At 52.0% G+C, this 25,156-nt stretch overlaps 1 protein-coding gene across 9 annotated transcripts in view; it reads right to left on the bottom strand.

Annotated features, from left to right (window-relative positions):
• TNRC18 (trinucleotide repeat containing 18) overlaps window positions 1-25,156 on the bottom strand; it is a 116,764-nt gene that overhangs the window by 86,199 nt on the left and 5,409 nt on the right. For 8 of the 9 annotated variants that reach the window (XM_054496079.2, XM_054496076.2, XM_054496078.2 and 5 more), the window contains one exon: window positions 1,975-2,130. In XM_054496079.2, the coding sequence (XP_054352054.1) occupies window positions 1,975-2,095 (121 nt within the window). In that variant the 5' untranslated portion in view covers window positions 2,096-2,130. Of the gene's footprint in view, window positions 1-1,974; window positions 2,131-4,513; window positions 4,668-25,156 lie in introns of those variants that run through there. The other variant, XM_063668079.1, reaches the window with a different exon arrangement.

Below are 25,156 nucleotides of genomic sequence, written 5' to 3' on the forward strand. Positions count from 1 at the left end.
TACTAAAAATACAGAAGTTAGCCAGGCGTGGTGGCGCGCGCCTGTAATCCCAGCTACTCAGGAGGCTGAGGCAGGAGAATCACTTGAATCCGGGAGGCAGAGGTTGCAGTGAGCCGAGATTGCGCCACTATACTCCAGCCTGGGCGACAGAGCAAGACTCCATTTCAAAAAATAAATAAATAAATAAAATACAACCAACAACAACAAAAAAACAGCACTCCCACACAGGCATCAGATCTCTGCTCTCCCGTCTGCAAAATGGACCTAACGGGCTTAATAGGCCAGGCGCGGTGGCTCATGCCTGTAATCCCAGCACTTTGGGAGGCCAAGGTGTGAGGATCGCTTGAGCCTAGCAGTTCAAGACCAGCGTGGGACACACGGTGAAACCCCGACTCCACCAAAAACAAATACAGTAGTTAACCGGGCGTGATGGTGTACACCTGAGTCGCAGCTACTCAGGAGGCTGAAGTGGGAGAATGGCTTGAGCCTGGGAGGCTGAGGTTGCAGTGAGCTGAGATTACACCACTGCACTCCAGCCTGGGCGACAGAGCAAGACCCTGTCTCAAAAAAAAGGGCCTAACAGTCCCTCCCCCAGGCAGGGCTGGCTCTGAGGCTGAAGTGAGCTGAGTGTGCACTGGGCTGTGGTAAGCACCCTCTGTGTTTGCGGTCATCACTAGGATTTGTTGGGCAAAGAGAAAAGTCTCAGGGACAGAGAGGTAGCGAGCTGGTGGCAGACAGTCCCGAGAGGCAGGATCTCCTCGTCCAGACCCTCTGGCATCTGCCTTGGCTGGTTAAAGTGGGAGGCTCAGGTGGGACCCCAGCCTAGAAGGCCCACTCTCTGCAGGCTGGGCACCCTCGTGCCTGGATTCAGATGCCTTCCTCAGAGTGTCCAGGAGGAGCAGACTCGCTGACCTCATCTGTACAATGGGCAAAGTACTGTAAGGACTGGATGGGGTCCTGTGGCTGGGGACGCCTCTGGCTGAACCTGTCTCCTCCTGGGCTGAATGCAGCAGCCGCAGGATTCGGGATGACGGTCAGACCTGGCCCCGCAGGAGGAAGTGGAGGGAATGTGGCTGGGGAGGGCCGGAAGAGCCCTAAGCCTGCAGCACAAACTCCAGGGCTGCAACCTTCCAGGAACCACGAGCACCTACAGGACACCTGGGAGGAGGGAGGAGGGAGGAGGAAGGAGGTACCTAGCACCCAACATCCAGAACCTGTCAAAGCCAGAGGAGACGGAGGAGCTCGGAGGTCCGCAGGCCCATTCCTTTGCAGGCAGAGAATGAGGCTCTAGAGAAATCCAGAATCTACTCACAGCCCGGGGGAAGCCAGGCCTGCAGAGCCCCTACATTGAGGGGCATGGCTGCAGAAATGCAAAAGAAGAGGCCCCAACAGCCCCAGGTCCCCCCACTCCGGGAAATTTTTTTTTGTGGAGATGGGGTCTTGCTCTGTTGCCCAGACTGGTCTCAAACTCCTGCCCTCAGGTGATCCTCCCACCGCAACCTCCCAAAGTGTTGGGATTACAGCTGTGAGCCACCACGCCCGGCCTGCTCCTGTAATTATTAATGAGCCTACTGTGCACCAGGGATACAGTGCTGAGTAGATCAAACCGGGCCCTGAACTCAGGGCTCACTCGGGTGGGAAAGCAGGTAGTTCATGAATGATCAGATAATCTGTCGTCACAAGCGACTGATGGAAGCAGGTGGGGAAGAGGGGGCCCCTGAGCTGAGCCGGAGGAGGACTGGAAAGTGGTCTGTGGCATGGGGTGTCAGGCTGAAAGGAGAGGGAACAGCTCATACAAATGCCCTGTAACAGTGACAAGAAGCCCTGAGCGTTTGAGAAACAACAGGGAGGCCAGGTGACCTGGGACCCACCAGCCCCAGCTCAGTGATGACAACAGAGGGGCACATGAAGCAGCCAGAGTGGCCGGGACGTTAGCCCAGCAGCCCTCAGCCCCGACCCCGGCATGCTTCTTACCTTCATGGGCGTGGGCGGCCCACAGCTGCACCATGGGCAGGTTGCTAGGGGTTGGGGAGCGGAAGGAGAGGTCAGAGGGCAGTGGCACCGGGCTCCCATGGGACGAGGCCGAGGGCCCCATCCCGCTGGCCACAAAGCTGCCCAAGAAGGCCTCGCCTGCAGAGAGAAGTTGGGAGAACCATCAGGCAGACAACCAGGCCGGCGCCGCCACACGGGCCCACCGCCCCGACCCACCGCCCCGAGACCCCCGCCTCTCAAGAGCCCAACTGTGTGGAGCTGATGCTGGCCAGGAGACCAAAGAGGGTTCCCCTGCTCCGGCCCCACCCCTGGGCCGCAAGATGGGCCTGGATCAACCCAACCAGACCCAGGGCTCACAAGACGGCAGGAAGCCCCCCACAGCAGACCCTCAGCCCTGGGCACCCCGCACCCTCGGAGGAGGGCCTTCCACCCCTGCCGCCCAACCAGCCCAGATCCGGCCTGGCACCATTCTCCCCATCTGCAGGGGGAATCCTGAAGTCGGTGGCGCACTGGGACTTGCAGAGGCCATAGGGCAAGGTGGTGGGGGACTCACAGGTGGGGGGCTCATATGCTGAGCTCTGCAGGCCCAGAGAGGACACCCACCCTCCAGCCAGAGAATGACCTCCCACAGCAGCCCTAGCCAGCCCCGTGTGCCCATTTAACAGAAAAAGAAGGTGAGGCTCGGAGATGGGAAGTGCCAGGTGACACAGCCAGAAAGCAGGCACTCAGAATGCAGCCCTGCAGGGTGTCCCCCAGCCCATGGCTGGCACACCGAGCCACAGTGGCTTAGGGAATGAATCCGTGATTAATGGAGCGGCAGGCATGGGGGCCGCTAAGGGAGCCCCGTCGAGGGCAACCCCTCCAGACAGCAGGCCCCACGCACCTGGGGTCACTGCCAATAGGGGCCACGGGGCTGACTGCTGCTCAGAAAGATGATGGAAATCAGCAGGGCCTGGGTGGAAGCCACAGCCAGCCCCGCCGTGCCCCACGTGGCCAGGCCCACATCGGACAGAGTGCCTCCCAGCTGCCACCCAGGGGCTCTGTCCCACAAGCCCCAAACACCATCCCCTCTAAGGGAAGACCCTGGCAGGCCTCTGGGTCACAGGTCAGAGAGAAGCATGCAGGCCCTGGCGCATGGGGCTTCTCTTACCAGGTCTCAGTTTGCACATCAACAAAATGGAGATAAACATGCCTCCCTTTGGGAATGACAGGGAAGGAAGCATGTGTTTAACCACAATAACAATATAATGAGGCCGAGGCATGGTGGCTCAGGCCTATAATCCCAGCACTCTGGGAGGCCAAAGCAGGCGAATCACGAGGTCAGGAGTTAGAGACCAGCCTCATCGACATGGTGAAACCCCGCCCCTACTAAAAAGACACATACAAAAAATTAGCTGGGTGTGGTGGCAGGCACCTGTAGTCCCAGCTACTCGGGAGGCTGAGGCAGGAGAATCGCTTGAACCCAGGAGGCAGAGGTTGCAGTGAGCCAAGATCGCTCCACTGCACTCCAGCCTGGGCGACAGAGAGAGACTCCGTTTCGAAAAAATATATATATATATATATATATATACACATATGTATATATATATATACAAAAAATTAGCTGGGCGTGGTGGCAGGCACCTGTAATTTTAGCTACTTGGGAGCCTGAGGCAGGAGAATCGCTTGAACCCAGGAGGTGGAGGTTGCAGTGAGCTGAGATCATGCCACTGCACTCCCGCCTGGGTGACAGAGTGAGACTCCGTCTCAAAAAAAACCAATATAATGATAAATAATGACAACAGGCCGGGCAAGGTGGCTCTCGCCTATAGTCTCTGGAGGCTGAGGCGAGAGGATGGGTTGAGCCCAAGAGTTGGAGACTGCAGTGAGCTGTGACTGCAATTACAACACTGCACTCCAATCCAGGCGACAGAACAAGACCTGGACTCAAAATATAAATAATAACAATAACCAGCCATGGCACCCATTCACTAAAAGCTGGCATGCCCCGGGCACCGCAGCTGATTTCAAATCCTCCCAGGAACGCCCTCAGGAGGTGGCAGCAAAGCGCCTCCAGCCGGGTGCTACCACTGGCCAGCCCCCAGCGGAGGGATTCCGTGTGTACCCTAGAGCCACCTCCTTTAAGGCCCTGTGTTGTGAGCACTGTTTACAGGGGGCATGAATAAGTTATGTAGCTTTGCAGGAGATGCGGGCTCCCAGATGGCCCTGGTCCAGCCTGCGGGAGCTCACAGATCCCAGTCCAGCCTCTGGGTCCCCAGTGCCCCCCTTCTCCCCAGTAAAGGGCCTGTATACAAGTGCTCACTGACCGCCTCCCAGGGCACAGGATCCCAGAATATCCAACCCAGCTTCTTTGGGAGTACATGTGGGGAAACTGAGGTAGAGAAGGGCAGGGCCTCCACCTTGGGCCCCAAAGACAGGAGTGGGCAGAGCAGCAAGGGGTGCCCTCTGGCCACATGCCCTGTCACCACCGCCCCGTGTCCGGCCCCCAACACTCCAGTCCAGCCAGGCCCAGCCCCCTCACCAGACTCCAGCGCCAAGCCCTCGGGCCCCAGGGCCTCGGTGGCCAGTCAGTCCATCCATGCGGCCCAAGCCGGGGCAGCAGGGCCTCCAAGCCCTGCCGAGCCCCGGGCTTCCGCCTTGCTGTGGCAGGCGGGTGGCTAGAAGGCTCCGGAAGCCAGCAGCCAGGGTTTGCGCAAGAGCTTACATCAGCCGCCAGCTCTTCCTGCCTCAGGCTGCACGGAAGCCTAGCGGCCCAGGCCGGCCCCTGCCCGGGCTTGTGAAACCCGCCCAGCAGCACCCAGGCCCGGATGCCAGCCAACGGCTCCTGCCCACCACAGGGCTCAACGGCACCCAAAGCCCCTCCTCCCAGGCTGGGCGGGGCAGCCGGGAACCCCCAGCATCCCCAGCAAGGCAGTGCCGTTCTCAGTGCCTCAGTTTGCAACTCCGTAAAATGGACACACAATCCCTACTCAGCTATGGCGATGAGGCCAGTGCACTGCCCCTCCCCCCGCCACCTCACTCTCCAGAACAGACAAACTTCTCCCTGGTCACGTCCCCGAGCCTGCTCCTTTCCCGCCTGGCCCCTCAGGCACGAACTCCCAGGCCTCCTAGAATCCTCCTCCTTAACTCCTACCTCGGGCCTCCCTGGGCCCCAGAGAAGCCTCCAACATCCACACGACCCAAGCAGGCCCCAAGTGACCTGTGACCACCCACGACCCCCTGGAAACAGATCTGCCAGCCTCCTTGTGGATTTCATGCCTCTGTCTTCCCCGAGAGACAGTTCCCTCCCTGAGGGTGGGGACTATCTTCCTTACTTCCTGCCGTATCAGTGGCTAGAACCTGCCACCTGTGACCTGCCACCCAGGACATACTTCTGTTTGGGATTACCCGATTGCATAAGTGTTGTTTCTTTTTTTAGAGACAGGGTCTCACTCTGTTCACCCAGGCTGCAGTGCAGTGGCTCGATCATAGCTCACTGCAGCCTCCAACTCCTGAGCTCAATCAATCCTCCAGCCTCAGCCTCTTGGGTAGCTGGGACCACAGGCGCACACACCATCAGGCCCAGCTAATTTTTTTTTTTTTTTTTTTTTTTTTTTTGGGATGGGAGTTTCGCTCTTGTTGCCAGGGTGGAGTGCAATGGTGCGATCTCGGCTCACCGCACCCTCCGCCTCCCGGGTTCAAGCGTTTCTCCTGCCTCAGCCTCCCAAGTAGCTGGGATTACAGGTATACACCACCCACGCCCGGCTAATTTTGTATTTTTAGTAGAGATGAGGTTTCTCCATGTTGGTCAGGCTGGTCTCGACCTCCCAACCTCAGGTGATCCACCCGCCTCATCCTCCCAAAGTTCTGGGATTATAGGCGTGAGCCCCTGTGCCTGGCCACCCAGCTAATTTTTTTGTTTTTATTTTTTGCAGAGATGGGATCTTGCTACATTGCCCAGGCTGGTCTCAAACTGCAGGCCTCAAGCAATCCTCCTGCCTTGGCCTCCCAAAGTGCTGAGATTACAGGCGTGAGCCACCGCGCCCGGCCTCTTTTTTTTAAAGACAGGGTCTCTCTCTGTTCACCCAGGCTGTAGTGCAGTGGCTCAATCATAGCTCACTACAGCCTCCAACTCCTGAGCTCAATCAATCCTCCAGCCTCAGCCTCCTGGGTAGCAGGGACCACAGGCACACACCACCATGCCCAACTAATTTTTTTCTTTTTTTTTGTAGAGATGGGGTCTTGCTATGTTGCCCAGGCTGGTCTCAAACTCCTGGCCTCAAGCGATCTTCCTGCCTTGGCCTCCCAAAGTGCTGGGATTACAGGTATGAGCCACCCTGCCCGGCCATAAATGTGATTTCCAATGTTCCCAGGGCCAAAGCAAAGAGATACACATTAAGGATGAGGAGAGGGTCAAAGCATCCCGCAACTCACAAGAGAGGCTCTAAAATAAACTCCGAGGAAGCACAGGCCATCCCAGGCCATCCTGCCTGGTCTCCTTGCATCTCTAGACTATACCCCAAGCCCCCACAGTGCTCCCCTGCCCCATCCACTGCTCACACCCACACCCAAGGACCGAGCAGTTGCCACCCCCCCGTTTCACCAAGAAGGGTGCAGGCCTCAGGGTGCCAGGGGGCACTCAGAGTTAGGCCCAGAGCTCACTGGCCTCTCCAAAGACTTGGCTGGAATCCCTCATGCCAACCTGCGGTATGGGGGTCTCCCTGCCTCTCGCTCTAGGCTGAGCTCAAGACCTGGCTCCCCAAATCAAGTAACTGGCTGCCACCTGCTCACCCTAGTTATTATCTCACCCGACACACCTTAGAAGCTAAGACCAATGACTGTCAAAACCTAAAACACACAGCCGGGCACAATGGCTCACACCTATAATCCCAGCACTTTAGGAGGCTGAGGCGGGGGGATCACTTGAGGCCAGGAGTTCAGCCTGGCAGACATGGTAAAACCTCATCTCTACTAATAATACAAAATTAGCCAGGCGTGGTGGCACACACCTGTAATCCCAGCTACTCAGGAGGCTGAGGCAGGGGAATTGCTTGAACCCAGGAGGCGGAGGCTGCAGTGAGCCGAGATCGCGCCACTGCACTCCAGCCTGGGCAACAGTGCGACACCGTGTCTTCAAAAAAAAAAAAAACCTAAAACACACAGCCAGACACGATGGCTCACACCTATAATCCCAGCACTTTGGGAGGCCGAGGCGGGTGGATCGTGGATCACTTGAGGTCAGGAGCTCGAGACCAGCCTGGCCAACATGGCGAAACCCCCCCCCCCCTCCCCCGCCCCCCGTCTCTACTATAAATACAAAAATTAGCTGGGCGTGGTGGCAGGCACCTGTAGTCCCGGCTACCTGGGGAGCTGAGGTGGTGCGATCATGACTCACCGCAGCCTCAACCTCCCGGGCTCAAGCAATCGCCCCACCTTTGCCTCCTGAGTAGCTGGGACTACAGGCGTGCACCACCATGTACAGCTAATTTTTATTTTTTCTTTTTCGTAGAGTCAGGATCTCACTATGTTGCCCAGTCTGGGGTCTAGATCTCCTGGACTCAAGCGATCCTCTCACTTCGGCCTCCCAAAGTGCTGGGATGACAGACCTGAGCCACTGCGCCTGGTCTATGATTATTGTTATTATTTATGGTTACAAACCCTGGAGCTCAGAGAAGCTAAAAGCACCTACTACAAGGTCAGAGTCCGTGTCTGCTTCTAGCCAAATGCCATTTGTCCTTGCTTAAAACAAAAATTCAGGGCTGGGAGTGGTGGCTCATGCCTATAATCACAGCACTTTGGGAGGCAGAGGCGGGCGGATCACCTGAGGTCAGGGGTTCTAGACCAGCCTGACCAACATGGTGAAACTCCGTCTCTACTTAAAATACGAAAATTAGCCAGGCATGGTGGCGTGTCCCTATAGTCCCAGCTACTCAGGAGGTTTTTAGGCAGGAGAATCGCTTGAACCTAGGAGGCGGAAGGTGCAGTGAGCCGAGATCATGCCACTGCGCTCCAGCCTGGGCGACAGAGTGAGACTCTCTCTCAAATAAATAAATATTCCATTTTGAAACCATAGATAGCTGGTGATTACACAGGATGAATACACCAAATACCACCGAAGTGTACACGTTTCAAATGATTAATTGTATGCCACGTGAATTTCACCTCCATGAAAAAAAAATGCAAGCTGTAGCCCAGCGTGGTGGCTCACACCTTTAATCTCAGCACTACCAGAGGCCAAGGTGGGTAGCAGATCACTTCAGCCCAGGAGTTCAAGACCAGCCTGGGCTGATAGAGACTCTTATCTCTACAAAAAAATACAAAAAAATTAACCGGGTATGGTGGTGCACGCCTGTAACCCAGCTACTCTGGAAGCTGAGGTGGGAGGATCGCTCGAGCACAGGAGGCTGAGGCTGCAGTGAGCTGAGATTTCGTGCAGCCTGGGAGACAGAGCAAGACCCTGTCTCAAAAAAAATTTATTAAAAATTAAAACTAAGACCAGGTGCGGTGGCTCACACCTGTAATCCCAACGCTTTGGGAGGCCGAGTGATCCACCCACCATGTCTGGCCCACCAATGCAATCTTCCCTCTGCAACAGTAGTTGCTGGGGACCCTTCTAGAAACTGTATGGTGGGCACCTGAAGTCCTCCCTGGTTCAAGTCAGGGCGGGGGGCTGCATGTGATCACGACAGGGATATAAGTTCCTTAAACAGCAAAGAACCAGAAGGCTTTGTCACTGCCAATGGGCTGGTCCGGAGTAGCTCCAGCCCACCTCTGCCCCTCGCCCTGAATCAGGTCCTCCCTCCAGATATACAGGGAAGACCCTGCACACTCCCGCCTGTCTATACCCTAACTCCTTCACTCCCTTCTCTTACAGCTCAGCCTTCCCTAACTGTCCTTTTTAACATTGCAACTTACCCTGCCACGCCCTTTCCTGAAATGTTTTTCTCCACTGCTTATCACCTGTTATCACAGGTGTTAGTTCCTTATTGTCTCTGCCCGCTGAAGACAGCAAGCTTTTCTTTGAAAGGGCGTCTACTGCCTGTTGCCAGGAAAGCAGCCAGACAGTAAACGATTGGGCGTTGCTCTGTACCAATAAAACTTTATTTACAAAAACAAGATGTGGGCCAGATTTGGCCAGACTGCTCACCCCAGCATTACTAGGTGTGCGACATGTTATTCTTTATTCCTCGTCCTATGCTGAACATAGGCGCTACTCAAGTAGTATTTACAGTAGGAGCTGGGCACAGTGGCTCATGTCTGTAATCTCAACACTTTGGAAGGCCAAAGTGGGAGGATCGCCGGGAGCTTAAGAACAGCCTGGTTGGCCGGGCGCGGTGGCTCACGCCTGTAATCCCAGCACTTTGGGAGGCCAAGGCGGGCAGATCACAAGGTCAGGAGATCGAGACCATCCTGGCTAACACGGTGAAACCCCGTCTCTACTAAAAACCCACCAAAAAAATCAGCCGGGCGTGGTGGCGGACCCCTGTAGTCCCAGCCACTCGGGAAGCTGAGGCAGGAAAATGGCATGAACCCGGGAGGCGGAGCGTGCCATGAGCTGAGACCACGCCACTGTACTCCAGCCTGGGCAACAGAGCGAGACTCTGTCTCAAAAAAAAAAAAAAAAAGAACAGCCTGGGCAACAGAGCAAGACCCCATCCCAAAAAATTTTTTTTTAGGCCAGGCACAGTGACTCATGCCTGTAATCCCAGCACTTTGGGAGGCCAACGCGGGCAGATCACCTGAGGTCAGGAGTTTGAGACCAGCCTGGGCAACATGGTGAAACTCCATCTCTACAAAAATTAAAAACAATTAGCCATACATGGCGGTGTGGGCCTGTAATCCCAGCTAGCTACTCAGGAGGCTGAGGTGGGAGGATGGCTTAAGCCCAGGAGGCGGAGGTCGCAGTGAGCCGAGATCGCGCCACTGCACTCCAGCCTGTGACAGAGCAAGACCCTGTCTCAAAAAGACAAAAAAAAAAATTAGAAAATAATATTTATGCGGCTGGGCGCAGTGGCTCATGCCTGTAATCCCAGCACTTTGGGAGGCCAAGGAGGGCAGATCACCTGAGGTCAAGAGTTCAAGACCAGCCTGGTCAACATGGTGAAACCCCATCTCTACTAAAAATATAAAAACTAGCCGGGCATGGTGGTGGACGCCTATAATCCCAGCTACTCAGGAGGCTGAGGCAGAACTGCTTGAACCCAGGAGACAGAAGTTGCAGTGAGGCGACACAGTGCCACTGCACTCCAGCCTCGGTGACAGAGTGAGACACTGTCTCAAAAAAATATATAATAATAATAATAATATTTATGGCGTGGAATGGGACAAGGTCCTGATTAGCTGGAGGAAGGGTGCCCAGGCCTTCCCAGCAGCCTACTCTGGGAACTGCTTCTCTACCCTGTGCTCCTCACTCCTGTCAACTGGGAGAGGGATTGGTGTCCCTTTTACAGATAAGGAGACTGAGGCTCTGACTCCCAAACCTACGCTTCTCCACTCAGCCGCACCACCCAGACAGAGCAGAAGCGTTTGTTAGACATAGGTTGCACATTTTCAATCCCAGACAGCCCTTCATAACCAAACACAAAATGATTACATCTTTTTTTTTTTTTTTTTTGAGATGGAGTTTCGCTCGTTGCCCAGGCTGCACTGCAGTGGCGTGATACTGGCTCACCGCAACCTCCATCTCCTGGATTCAAGCAATTCTCCTGCCTCAGCCTCCCAAGCAGCTGGGATTACAGGCATGTACCACCACACCCAGCTAAATTTGTACTTTTAGTAGAGACGGGGTTTCTCCATGTTGGTCCGGCTGGTCTCAAACTCTCGACCTCAGGTGATCCACCCGCCTCGGCCTCCCAAAGTGTTGGGATTACAGGCGTGAACCACCTCGCCCGGTTTATCTTCACGTTTTAAAACATCTTGACTGCTCACAACAACTGCATCCCAGACTGCGGTGTGGTGGCTCACACCTGTTAATCCTAGGACTTTGGGAGGCCGAGGCAGGAGGATCGTTTGAGGCCAGGAGTTCAATACCAGCCTGGGCAACCTAGCAAGACCCCATCTATACGAAAAAATTAAAACATTAGTGAGGCTTAGTGGTGTACACCTGTAGTCCCAGCTACTTGGGAGGTTCAAGGCGCGAGGATCATTAGAGCCCAGGAATTAGAGGCATTGAGCTATGGCTGCGCCACTGCACACCAGCCTGGGCAACAGAATGAGACCCTGTCTGTTTTAAAAAGTAATAATAATAATACTGCATCCCTTAAGATGTCAACAGACTATCAGAGCATCTCATAGACTCAATCAAACCAGAATTGTCACCCAGAAAAGACATTATTCTGGCCCTAAACACTGACAGGTAACATAGGTGTTTCTGAGATAGCAGCTAAAACTCCTGCAAGGACCTTCTGGATAGAATGACCTTCAAACTCCCACAGATCACAAGATCCAGAGAGTTCTGTAATATCTAAGCCAAAGAATGGGTTAACACTCGCTATATAAAGATTCTCAGAATGCCGTAAGAATCCCAGGCAGGGCCGGGCACGGTGGCCCATGCCTGTAATCCCAGCACTTTGGGAGGCCAAGGCGGTTGGATCACAAGGTCAAGAGTTCAAGGCCAGCCTAGCCAATGTGGTGAAACCCCGTCTCTACTAAGAACACAAATCTTAGGTGGGTGTGGTGGCACATGCCTGTAATCCCAGCTACTCAGGAGGCTGAGGCCGGAGAACTGCTTGAACCTGGGAGGCGGAGGTTGCAGTGAGCTGAGATCGCACCACTGCACTCCAGCCTGGGCGACAGAGCAAGACTCCGTCTTGAGAAAAAAAAAGAATCTCAGGCAATTTGAAAAAGAGAACCTGTAAATGGCTAAACTCCATCGAAATTTCAAGGCTATTAGCATTACAAAGAAGTATTAAAACAGTGATGTCATTTTCATTCCATCAAATCAGCAAATTTTTGCTTCTAGTTGTGGAGGGCGCTGGGTGGTTAGCTGCCCGGGAAGGATGAGAACTGAGCCAATTCATCTCCAGCTTTTGGAAAACAAATCCGCAAGGCTTACCGAGGACTGCAGGCGCCCAGACCCACTTCTGGGGATCCCTCCTCCCAAGGAAACAGGCAGACCTACTTACTGGGATGCTCGCTGCAGCCAAAATGATCTGCAGATTCCATATGCAATCCCCATCAAAACCCCAGCAGCGCATGCACACTTTGTGTGTGTGTGTGTGTGTGTGTGTGTGTGTGTGTGTGTGTATAAAATGAAAAGGTGTCTCTAAAAAGTATACAGAAATGGTGGGGCACGGTGGCTCATGCCTGTAATCCCAGCACTTTGGGAGGCCGAGGCGGACAGACTGCCTGAGCTCAGGAGTTCACGACCTGCCTGGACAACACGGTGAAACCCAGTCTCTACTAAAATACAAAAAAAAAAAAAAAAAATTAGCTGGGCGTGGCGGCATGCGCCTGTAGTCCCAGCTATTTGGGAGGCTGAGGCAGGAGAACTGCTTGAACCTGGGAGACAGAGGTTGCACTGAGCCGAGACTGTGCCACTGCACTCCAGCCTGGGCAACAGTGAGACTTTGTCTCAAAAAAAAAAAAAAAGAAGTACACAGAAATTAGGCTGGGCACAGTGGCTCACACCCATAATCCCAGAACTTTGGGAAGCTGAGGCAGGAGGATCACTTGAGCTCAGGAGTTCAAGACCAGACTGGCCAACACGGGAAAACCCCGTCTCTACTAAAAATACAAAAGTTAGCCAGGGCTAGGCACTGCGGCTCACACATGTAAACCCAACACTTTGGGAGGCTGACATGAGTGGATCACTTGAGGTCAGGAGTTTGAGACCAGCCTGGCCAACATGGTAAAACCCTGTCTCTACTTAACATACAAAAATTAGCCAAGTGTGGTGGTGCGCGCCTGTAATCCCAGCTACTCAGGAGGCTGAGGCAGAAGAATCCCTTGAACCCGGGAGGCGGAGGTTGCAGTGAGCCGAGATTGTGCCACTGCACTCCAGCCTGGGTGACAGAGCGAGACTCCGTCTCAAAAAAACAAAACAAAACAAAACAAAACAAAAAAAAGCCAGACATGGTAGCTTGTGCCTGTAATCCCAGCTACAAGGGAGGTTGAGGCAGGAGAATTACATGAACCCGGGAGGGTGAGGTTGCAATGAGCCGAGATCACACCACTGCATTCCAGCCTGGGCAACAAAGCAAGACTCTGTCTCAAAAAAATAAAAATAAAAATAAAAAGTATACAGAAATTAGCCCAGGCACAGTGGCTGATGCCCGTAATCCCAACATTTTGAGAAGCCAAGGCAGGAGGATCACTTGAGCTCAGGAGTTTGAGACCAGTCTCAGCAATACCATGAGACCTGTTTCTATTTTAAAAAATAAAAATAGAAAAGTATGCAGACGTTGAAATCCAGAACTCGAACACATATTTGCATACCCATGTTCATAGTGGCACTATTCACAACAGTCAAAGGGTAGAAACAACCCAGCTGTCCATCTATGAATCGATAAACAAAATGGGGTCCATCCAGCCAGTGGAATATTATTCAGCCCTAAAAAGGAAGGACAATCCGATACATTCTACAACATGGACATACCTTGAGGACATGAAGCTGAGTGAAATAAGCCAGACATAAACAACAAATACTAGGGCCAGGTGCGGTGGCTCATGCTTGTAATCCCAGCACTTTGGGAGGCAGAAGCGGGCGGATCACCTGAAGTCAGGAGTTCCAGACCAGCCTGGCCAACAGGGTGAAACCCCATCTCTACTAAAAATACAAAAATTAGCTGGGCATGGTGGCAGGTGCCTGTAATTGAAGCTACTCAGGAGACTGAGGCAGGAGAGTCACTTGAACCCAGGAGGCGGAGGTTGCAGTGAGCCGAGATCGTACCACTGCACTCCAGCCTGGGCGACAGAGCAAGACTGTCTCAAAAAAAAAAAAAAAAAAAGAAACAAGAAAAGAAAAGAAGAGCCAAGAATTGAAAAAGGAAAATAGACAAATTCCTATCAACACCCCCGCCTCCCTGCCAGCCCCCAGCGTTCCTGCAGGGAGCTAGGGCCTCGAACCCCTCACCTCCCGCTGTGGGACCTAGGGTGGGCATTTCACACTCTGAGCCTAAAATGGCAAGATTCTGTGCCCTGGCCTCGCAGGGACGTCTGGGGCAACCCCCCACCCCGACTCCGGTGATAGAGCTCGAGGCTGGGGTGGTGGGACAGGGGGCTCACCCTGCACGTCCTTGGCACTGCAGCTGGGCTATCAGACCTATGGCCACCGCTGCCATCCTGGAACTCCCATCAGCGCAGAAAAGAGACAGGTGAGAGTTCAAGGCTGCGGTCTCCTCCAAGCTATGCTGGGACCAGAACCAGGACCAAGACTGCAGTAGCCACCAGCCCAGATCAACCCGCTTCAGCCCTGCCCCACCTGCGGCAGGAGGGCCTGGGGTCTGGCCCCAGGGAGGAGGGAGGCCCACCCCAACCTCCTCACCCCATCCTGCCTCTCCTACACCTCCAGCCTCCGCTCCAGCGGAAAGCCATCCCCGACTTCCCCACCAGGTGAGCAGATTCCCAAAGAAGATCCATCAAGCTGGGCTCCCAGTTACTCCCCACCTGGGATCACAGCACCAGCCGGCAATTCTGGCTTAATTCCAGTCCCTCTCCCATCCTCAAATATGGGCAGGGACTTTGTCTTGCTCCAATCAGGTACCCAGCCCACAAAATAAGTGCTCGAATTTAAATAAAGGGAATCCCAAAGGCGGCCAAGGAGAGGTCAAGGCCTCAGGCCAGCCAATGATATGCAAATACGTCCATCTCAGCCTTGCCCCTAGGGCTCCAGACTTTGTCAATTCTCAAGCAATCACAAAGGATTTCCCCAGTGATTGGTTTCCCCCCTACGGAGACTCCACCTCCCAGGGTGGAAAAAGAGGTAGGGGTGGAGGGCCTTCTAGGAACTGCTCCAGAAAAAGCTAGAAGACATCAGATGCCTCTTAGCAGAGACAGAAGAACCAGATCTCCCAGGCAAAGTAGCAAGAGAAGGAGTGTGAGCCTACAAGAGACTGCACATTGTTTGATCTTTACAAATCCTTTCCCAAACACCAGAACCTCACAAAAATGACAGTAATACAAAAAGGAACGAAAGTGGCCGAGCGCAGTAGGGGTGGATCACGAGGTTAGGAGATCGAGACCATCCTGGACAACATGGTGAAACGCCGCCTCTGCTAAAATACAAAAAATTAGCTGGGCGTGGTGGCGCGCGCCTCTAGTCCCCACTACTCAGGAGGCTGAGGCAGAGGAATCTCTTGAACCCTGGAGGCGGAGGTTGCAGTGAGCTGAGATCCGCCACCGCACTCCAGCCTGACGACAGAACAAGACTTCCGTCTCAAAAAAAAAAAAAAAAAAAATGGAACGAAAGCAAAATATGAGAGAAGTGGAAAGGAAACATTCCCCTGGCCAGGCGCATAGCTCACGCCTGTAATCCCAGCACTTTGGGAGCCCACGGCAGGTAGATCGCCTGAGGTCAGGAGTTTGAGACCTGACCAACATGATGAAACCCCGCCTCTACTAAAAATATAAAAATTAGCTGGGTGTGGCAGCGCGTGCAGCTACTCGGGAGGCTGAGGCAGGAGAATCACTTGAACCCAGGAGGCGGAGGTTGCAGTGAGCCGAGATCACGCCACTGCACTCCAGCCTAAGTGACAGAATGAGACTCCATCTCAAAAAAAAAAAAAAAAAAAAAATTGGAAGCAAGAAAGCAGAGAGACAAGAGATGTGTGGCCTGGCACAGTGGAGAGTGGGGAAAAGAAACACTTAAGCTTGGAGCAGACAATCAGGAAACCCGCAATTCTGGAGAATGAACCCAGAGACCTAGTACCTATAAAGCCAGGGTTCACAGAAAAGCTGACAAGAGAGTTGGTTTCACCACAGAAGCACTGATCCCCTCTTCTGTTTACTAGGGAAAGATGCAACCATTGAGGGTATGCATTCTCAGGACTAGGGTGTGGACCAAAGGGAAAACAGGAATCAGAGTGCGAATCGTCAACCTTAACATGCACACTCAGCTCTTGAGACAGGAACAGCCTGGCTTCAACGTCAACAGACAAGAAACCGCTGAATTCTTGCCTGTGAGATTTACAAGGTCAACAAGGAAAGATCTTTTTACAGAGGACATTCAAGAAGCGTCTCAATGGCCAACAAGCCCCACCCTTACATTTGAATCCCATCTGTTTTTTCTTAAAGAAGGGGCACCTGAGAATGATCATCAGCAGGTACCCGCGGGAAGTCTCCAAGGTGAAAGAGAAAAGAGAAAAAAGACTCAGAGAAAACAAAGACAATGCATGAAAGAAGAAAACACCAGGGGAAAAAAAATACAATTAATATCCTAGTAATGCGAATTAATGTATCCATGAAACAAGAACAGGATGTTATTAAAAAAAAAAAAAGCGAACCCAGGTTATAAGAGCTCTTGGGACATAAAAATACGATAGCTCAAATTTAAAAATTAAATTCTACAAAAACTAGCCAGGCGTGGTGGCGCACACCTGTAGTCCGAGGAGGCTGAGGCAGGAGGATCATTTGAGCCCCAGTCGTTTGAGTTCAAGGTTGCAGTGAGCAGTGATTGCACCATTGACCTCTAGCCCCGGTAACAGAGGGAGACCCTGTCTCAAAAAAATAATAATAATTAAATCGAAAGGTTAGAAGATACCATTAAGAAAATATTAAGAAAATCTCCTAGAAAGAAGAAACTGCAAAATATAGAAAATACAAAAGAAGGCCAGGCACGGTGACTCACGCCTGTAATCCCAGACTTTGGTAGGCCGAGGCGGGTGGATCACGAGGTCAGGAGATCGAGACCATCGTGGCTAACATGGTGAAACCCCGTCTCTACCGAAAAAAAAAAAAAAAAATATACAAAAAATTAGCCGGGCGTGGTGGCCGGTACCTGTAGTCCCAGCTACTCAGGAGGCTGAGGCAGGAGAATGACATGAACCCAGGAGGTGGAGCTTGCAGTGAGCCGAGATCACGCCACTGCACTCCAGCCTGGGCGAAAGAGCAAAACTACGTCTCAAAAAAAAAATTTTTTTTTAATTCAATGATCAGATCAGGCGCAGCGGCTCACACCTGTAATCCCAGCACTTTGGGAGGCTGAAGCGGGCGGATCACTTGAGGCCAGGAGTTTGAGACCAGCCTGGCCAACATGGCGAAACCCCATCTCTACTAAAAATACAAAAATTAGCCAGGCACGGTGGCACACGCCTGAAATCCCAGCTACTCAAGAGGCTGAGGAATGAGAATCATTTGAACCCAAGAGGTGGAGGTTGCAATGAGCCAAGATCATGCCACTGCACTCCACCCTGGGCAACAGAGCAAGACTCTGTCTCAAAAAAAAAAAAAAGAAAAGAAAAAATTCAATGATTAGCCCAGGAGACCCAGGATATCTAACTAATAGGAATACTAGAGAGAATAGCAAAAATACTGGGAAGGAAATTAAAAAATAAAAATAATACAAAAAATTTCGGACTGAAAGACTTGAGTTTCCAGTTTGCTACAGTCTATGCAGCACCCAAGACAGTAAATGCAAAAAGACCCCATAACAAAACACATCAACATGAAATTTCAGAACAGTGATGAAGAATAATAACTGTGGCCAGGCGGAGTGGCTCACGCCTGTAATCTCAGCACTCTGGGAGACCGAGGTGGGTCAATCACCTGAGGCCAGAAGTTCGAAACCAGCCTGGCCAACATGGTAAAACCCCATCTCCACTAAAAATACAAAAATTAGTCGGGTGTGGTGGCATAAGCCTGTAATCCCAGCTACTTGGAAGGCTGAGGCAGGAGAAGCACTTGAACCCATGGTGGAGGTTGCAGTGAACTGAGATCTCGCCACTGCAATCCGGTCTGGACAACAGAGTGAGACTCCATCTCAAAAAAAGAAAAAAAAAAATAGGAAGAGAAGAGAAAAGAAGAGAAGGCTGGGTGGGCGTGGTGGCTCACACCTGTAATCCCAGCACTTTGGGAGGCCGAGGCAGGTGGATCACTTGAGGTCAGGAGTTTGAGACCAGCCTGGCCAACATGGTGAAACCCCGTCTCCATTTAAAAAAACACAGAATTAGCCGGGTGTGATGGCACATGCCTGTTAATCCCAGCTACTTGCTACTTGGGAGGCTGAGGCAGGAGAATCGCTTGAACCCAGGAGGCGGAGGTTGGAATGAGCTGAGATCGTGCCACTGCACTCCAGCTTGGGCTACAGAGTGAGACTCTATCTCAAAAAAAAAAAGAAAAAAGAAAAGGAAGGGGGAGGTGGGGAAAGGTTCATACACAAAGATCAGGAATCAAAAATGGCATCATATTCCTGAAAAGTAGCAGTCGAATATGAAAGGTGATGTTGCAATTCTTTCAAAATCTTAGAGGGAAGGCCGGGTGCAGTGACTCACACCTGTAATCCCAGCTACTCAGGAGGCTGAGGCAGGAGAATCACTTGAACCCGGGAGGCAGAGGTTGCAGTGAGCAGAGATCACACCATTGCACTCCATCCTGGGTGACAGAGCAAGACTCCGTCAAAAAAAAAAAAAAAAAAAATTCCTAGAGGGAAAGTATGTCCCAAATAGCACACAAGTATGAAGGTAGAACAAAAGCATTTTTCAGGTATACTAGGCCCCACAAACGTCGCCTTCCTCGTACCCTTTCACAGAAAGCCACCGCAGGATGTGCTCTACAGAAAGGAGGGAGTAAAACAGGAAACGGGAAAGCAAGGGAATCAGACACACAGGAGAGAGGCAAAGGGAGTTTGAAGAACAATGGCTCTACAGCACACCCAAGAACCCGGCCATCCAGACTAGAGAAGGAAGATGGAAAATTCCAGGAAGGAAATCTCCAAGAAAACAAAGCAGCTCACCCAATAGATATGACAAATGAAAAAACGCATCAAGGGACCAGAAGGCTGGCGGGGCATGGTAACTCACACCTATAATCTCAGCACTTGGAAGTCCAGGCAAGAGGATTATTTGAGCTCAGGAGTTCAAGACCAGCCTGGGCAACATAGCGAGAGACCCCATCTCTAAAAAAAATTTAACAGTTAGCCAGGTGTGGTGGAACGCACCTGTAGTCCTAGCTACTTAGGAGGCACTGAAGTGGGAGGCTCATTTGAGCCCAGGAGGTTGAGGCTATAGTGAGCCACGAGAATGCCACCACACTCCAACCTGGGCAACAGAGCGAGACCCAGTGTCTTAATAAAAAAGAGAGAGAGAAACTGGAAGCCAGATATTCTAAGAAATTCCAAATGAAAAAAAAAAAAAAAGACAATAATTCCAGGAAATGAATTTTCGGCTGGGCATGGTGGCTTACGTCTGTAATCCCAGCACTTTGGGAGGCCGAGGTGGGTGGATCACCTGAAGTCACGAGTTTGAGACCAGCCTGGCCAACATGGTTAAACCCCATCTCTACTAAAAATACAAAATTTAGCCAGGAGTGGTAGCAGGCATCTGTAATCTCAGCTACTTGGGAGGCTGAGGCAGGAGAATCGCTTGAACCCAGGAGGTGGAGGTTGCAGTGGGCTGAGATCGCGCCACTGCACTCCAGCCTGGGAAACAGAGCGAGACACTGTCTCAAAAAAATAAAATAAAAACAAACCTCACACCACCAAATGAACTCATTCACTCTAATGAACCGATTTTATAGATGAAAAAATTGAGGTTTAGAAAGTCATCACATGCCCTTTAACTGGAGGAGCAACATCCATACCTCAGCTTGGAGGCCATCCTGCCTCTAGATGGAGCAATGTTCTATCTGGGGATTACAAGGAGCTTCCAGGGACCCCCAAAATGCTCAGAAATGTGTCGAATGGTTGGTGAAGATGTGGGAAGTCAGGGTTTCCCCCCAGGCTGAGGGTCCACCACTTTGCTTATCCCCTGAAGAAATCTCACATGCAATGCTGAGTACACTGGTGGCCTGGGAGAGGTGACACTTGAGCGGCTCCCACCTAGTAGCCTAGACTTCCTCCCAAGTCACATGCCAGGCCTCTGTGGGCAGCAGATGTGGTAAGGACCCTGGCCCTGACTGACCACTGACCAGGGCTCCCAGCAGGCCCTGGGGAGGCCCGAGACCTGTGCTGAGAACAGCTCCAGCCCGTCCCCTAAAAAGCTGGGCTGGAATGCCTGAAAAGCCGGGGGGAGGATCTGGCTGGAGGACAAGGCTACAGTACATGAGAGGGTGGGAGGAGTTGGACCAGACCACAGACTGGCTCATGCCGGGGAGCCAACAGCAGCCCCCGCCAGCCACATCCAAAACAAGAATACCCAGTCCCCAGCCTCTCCTCAAATCTGCCCCTCCCCATCCTTCCACAAGTGGCTCGGACCCAAGCCATTGAGTTCTCCTCCCTCCTTCTCTCCTCTCCCCATCCGTCTTACCTGCCCAACCTGCAAAGGGCACAGAACCCTGGCCACCTCCAGCCTCCCTCCCTGGTAACCAACACCTCCTAATTACCTCCTGCTTCTCTCCTCGTCTACCAGACTGTCTCTGGCTAGCAACCCAGCCTCGTTTCTTTTATGTTTTGAGACAGGGTCTCACTCTGTTGCCCAGACCACTGTGAGTGCAGTGGTACAATCACAACTCACTGCAGCCTGGATCTCTGGGGCTCAAGCAATCCTCCCATCTCAGACTCCCAAGTAGCTGGGACTTACAGGCATTCGCCACCATGCCTGACTAATTTTTTAAACATTTTGTAAAGACAAGGTCTTGCTATGTTGCCCAGACTTCTCTCCTAACTCCTGGCCTTAAACGATCCACCCGCCTAGGCCTCCCAAAGTGGTGGGATTACAGGCATGAGCCACCATGCCCAGCCCCTAGTTTTTTTTTTAAATGCTTATTTTGAAATCATTTCTAATTCAGAGAAAAGTTTGAAATAGTACAATGAATTGTCCTATGACCTTCACCAGATCCAACAACTGTGAACTGCTCACTGTCTTATTTATTTTGAGATGGAGTCTCATTCTGTCGCCCAGGCTGGAGTGCAGTGGCGTGATCTCGGCTCACTGCAACCTCCCAGGTTCAAGCGATTCTCCTGCCTCAGCCTCCCAAGTAGCTGGGATTACAGGTGCCCTCCACCACACCCAGCTAATTTTTGTATTTTTAGTAGAGATGGGGTCTCGCCATGTTGGCCAGGCTGGTCTCGAACTCCGGACCTCAGGTGGTCCGCCCGCCTCAGCCTCCCAAAGTGCCGGGATTACAGGCGTGAACCCCGTGCCCAGCCTCACTGTCCTTTTTGATGTAATACTTGATGTACCATCGTCTCCCATATACATATATATATTTATATATATATAAATACATATAATATATATATAAAATAGATATTTTTTCTTTTCCTGAACCATTCTGAGGACAAGTTGTAGACTCTATGTCCCTTGCCCGTAAACATTTCAGTATTCTTTTTTTTTTTTTTGAGACGGAGTCTCACTCTGTCGCCCAGGCTGGAGTGCAGTGGCGCGATCTCAGCTCACTGCAAACTCCGCCTCCTGGGTTCACGCCACTCTCCTGCCTCAGCCTCCCGAGTAGCTGGGACTACAGGCGCCTGCCACCACGCCCAGCTATTTTTTTGTATTTTTAGTAGAGACGGGGTTTCACCCTGTTATCCAGGATGGTCTCGATCTCCTGACCTCGTGATCCTCCCGCCTCAGCCTCCCAAAGTGCTGGGATTACAGGCATGAGCCACCGCGCCCGGCCCACATTTCAGTATTCTTATTTCCTAAGAACAATGACATTCTCTTACAGAACCACAGTTATCCACGTCATAAAACCTAACAGTGATCTGATACTATCAGCTCATCTACAGTCCACATTCCAGTTTTGTCAATTGTCCCAGCGATGTTCTTTGGAGCAATTTCTTCCCTGATCCCAAGATCCAATCGAGAGCCATACATTGCCTTTAGCAGTAGCATTTTCCCAGTCCTTTTCATCAGGAACAGTTCTCCGCCTTCCTCTGCCTTGTATGCCATTGACATTTTTTTAAGAGTCCAGACCAGTTCTGTGAAAAGTCCCTCAATTTCAATTACTCCTTCCACTTAAAACCCTCCACTGCCTCCTCATTCCTCAATTTAAAATTCCAAGACCTCATGACTGGCCTTCAGGGACCTGAAGGATCCCACCTCCCCCACATCCCCTCTCACCAGCTCCAGCCATTCTGCCAGCTCAGATACGCCAGGCTCTGACTTTTGTGTTCCGTCCACCTTCACCACACTTTTCTGCCCTTTGCATGCAGGAAAAAGGTCACCCCTCTGGATCAGTCGGGTGGGGGTGGGCTGTGCTGATACAGCCCCTCACCTCTCAGACCATACTAGACCTTTACCATTTATTTTGTTTACTGCATGGTCTGTGTCTCTTTTTTTTTTTTTTTTTTTTTTTTTTTGAGATGGAGTCTGTCTCTGTCGCCCAGGCTGGAGTGCAGTGGCATGATCTTGGCTCACTGCAACCTCCGCCTCCCGTGTTCAAGTGATTCTCCTGCTTCAGCCTCCCTGAGTAGCTGGGATTACAGGCAACCGCCACCACACCCAGCCAATTTTTTTTATATTTTCAGTAGAGATGGGGTTTCGCCATGTTGGCCAGGCTGGTCTCGAACTCCTGACCTCAGGTGATCAGCCTGCCTAGGCCTCCCAAAGTGCTAGGATCACAGGCGTGAGCCACCGTGCCCAGCCTGCATAAGACTCCACGGTGTAGTGTTACATTTTTAAACATCAGATTACAAAACAATATGAGAATTCTATCTCCAGTTGGTTGTCCAGGGAAAGTTGGCAACTTTCACTTTGGGAAATTTTCACTTAAAAATAGGTCGAAGTTAAGCTGGGAGTGGTGGCTCACGCCTGTAATCCAGGCACTTTGGGAGGCCTAGGTGGGTGGATCACCTGAGGTCAGGAGTTCGAGACCAGCCTGGCCAACATGGCGAAACCCCATCTCTATCAAAAATACAAAAAAAATTTGGCTGGGCGTGGTGGCGGGAGCCTGTAATCCCAGCTACTCGGGGAGGCTGAAGCAGGAGAATCGCTTGAACCGCGGAGGTTGTGGTGAGCCTAGATCGTGCCACTGCACTCCAGCCTGGGCGACAGAGCGAGACTCCCTCACAAAAAAAAATTGGCCGGGTGCGGTGGCTCAAGCCTGTAATCCCAGCACTTTGGGAGGCCAAGGCAGGTGGATCACGAGGTCAGGAGATCAAGACCATCCTGGCTAACACGGTGAAACCTCGTCTGCACTAGAAGTACAAAAAAATTAGCCGGACGTGGTGGCGGGCGCCTGTAGTCCCAGCTACTCGGGAGGCTGAGGCAGGAGAATGGTCTGAACCCGGGAGGCAGAGCTTGCAGTGAGCCGAGATGGCGCCACTGCACTCCAGCCTGAGCGACAGAGTGAGACTCTGCCTCAAAAAAAATAAATAAATAAAAATTTGCTTAACCAAGCACAGTGGTGCTGGACTGTAGTCCTCACTACTCGGGAGGCTGAGGCAGGATGATCTCTTGAGCCCAGGAGTTTGAGACCAGCTGGACAACATAGGGAAGACCCTGTCTCTACAGAAAATTTTAAAATTAGGCCAGGCATGGTGGCTCACGCCTGTAATCCCAGCACTTTGGGAGGCCAACGCAGGCGGATCATTTGAGGCCAGGAGTTTAAGACCAGCCTGGCCAACATGGTAAAACCCCGTCTCTACTAAAAATAAAAAAATTAGCTGGGTGTCACAGCACACACCTGTAATCCCAGCTAATCAGGAGGCTGAGGCAGGACGATCTCTTGAGCCCAGGAGTTCAAGACCAGCTGGACAACATAGCAAGACCCTGTCTCTACAGAAAATTTTAAAATTAGCCAGGCATGGTGGTACATACCTGTAGTCCTAGCTACTCAAGATGCCAACGCAGGAGGAGCCCAGGAGTTTGAGACTGCAATGAGCTGCACTCCAGCCTGGGTGACAGAGTAAAACCCCGTCTCTAAAAAAAAAAAAAAAAAAAAAATTTTTAAGTAACAAAATCAGCTGGGCACAGTGGTACACACCTGAAATCCCAGCACTTTAGGAGGCCAAGGCAGGAGGATTACTTGAGCCCAGGAGTTCAATACCAGCCGGGGCAACATAGCAAGACCCTACCTCTACTAAAAAATACAAAAACTTAGCAGGGCATGGTGACACATGCCTGTAGCTCTAGCTACTTGGGAGGCTGAGGTAGGAGGATGGACTGAGCCTGGGAGGTGGAGGTTGCAATGAGCTGAGATCACACTATTGCATTCCAGCCTGGGTGACAAGAGTAAGACCCTATCTCAAAAACAAAACAAACAAAAAACATTTCCTTCTCGGATTTGTGTGTTCACTCCCTGAATCCCCGGAAGAACATGAGCTCCAATGAGGGCAGAGACTTCTGTCTGTTGGGTTCACTGCCGCATTCCTGGGACCCGAGCGGTGCCTGGCACGCAGGAAGCACTTGGAAATTATTTGCTGAGTAAATGAGCAAGTGAGGAAAGAAGGAAAGCGCTGGGGTTGGGAGCTGAAGAACCAAGAGAGACAGCCCCCTCCCCACCAAGTGGCCCTTCCAGATTCCAGAACTCTCCCAGGGCCTCCCTTGTCGCCTCTAACCAGAAAAAGAAGCCCCTTGCAAATCGTCCTTATCTCTCCATCACTCTGCCAGCGGTCTTCACTGATTAATCTTTCTAAATCAATCCCAGTAGGCTGACAGACTGGATTCCAGAGATGGATCTGATCAGACCCTGGAGAAGGCCCAGGGCCCCTGTTGACGGCTGGCCAAGCCAGAGTGCATGGCCTCCCCACCCAGATCCCTGGGTCCCACCCTCTATTCATGTACCCTCCCAGGGCCAGCCTAGGGTGTGGGGGCAGGGAGAATAAACATCCAAGTACAAAATCCTACTAATAGCTCTTTAATTGCAGCCTGTGAGGACAACTGAGTCCAGGCCTCCCAAGCCCAGAGCACAGAGCCAAGCCCCAGGTGCTTGTCAGTTACGTGCCCATCTCCTAGATCAGGCTGTGAATATTTTGTTCACAATGTAGCAAGGCTCAAGGTAATAGGAAACTTAAAAACCACCCTTTCCTGATCCCAAACCCCATTCATTCTTACATTCACCTCCTCTTCTGCAGAGAAAGAGGCCAAACCCCACCATCTTGACCCATAAGGCAGAAACCAGCTCTTCCAGAGGACCTTCCACAGCAGAT

Source organism: Pongo pygmaeus, chromosome 6 (genome assembly GCF_028885625.2).
Source record: "Pongo pygmaeus isolate AG05252 chromosome 6, NHGRI_mPonPyg2-v2.0_pri, whole genome shotgun sequence".
Lineage (NCBI taxonomy): Eukaryota > Metazoa > Chordata > Mammalia > Primates > Hominidae > Pongo > Pongo pygmaeus.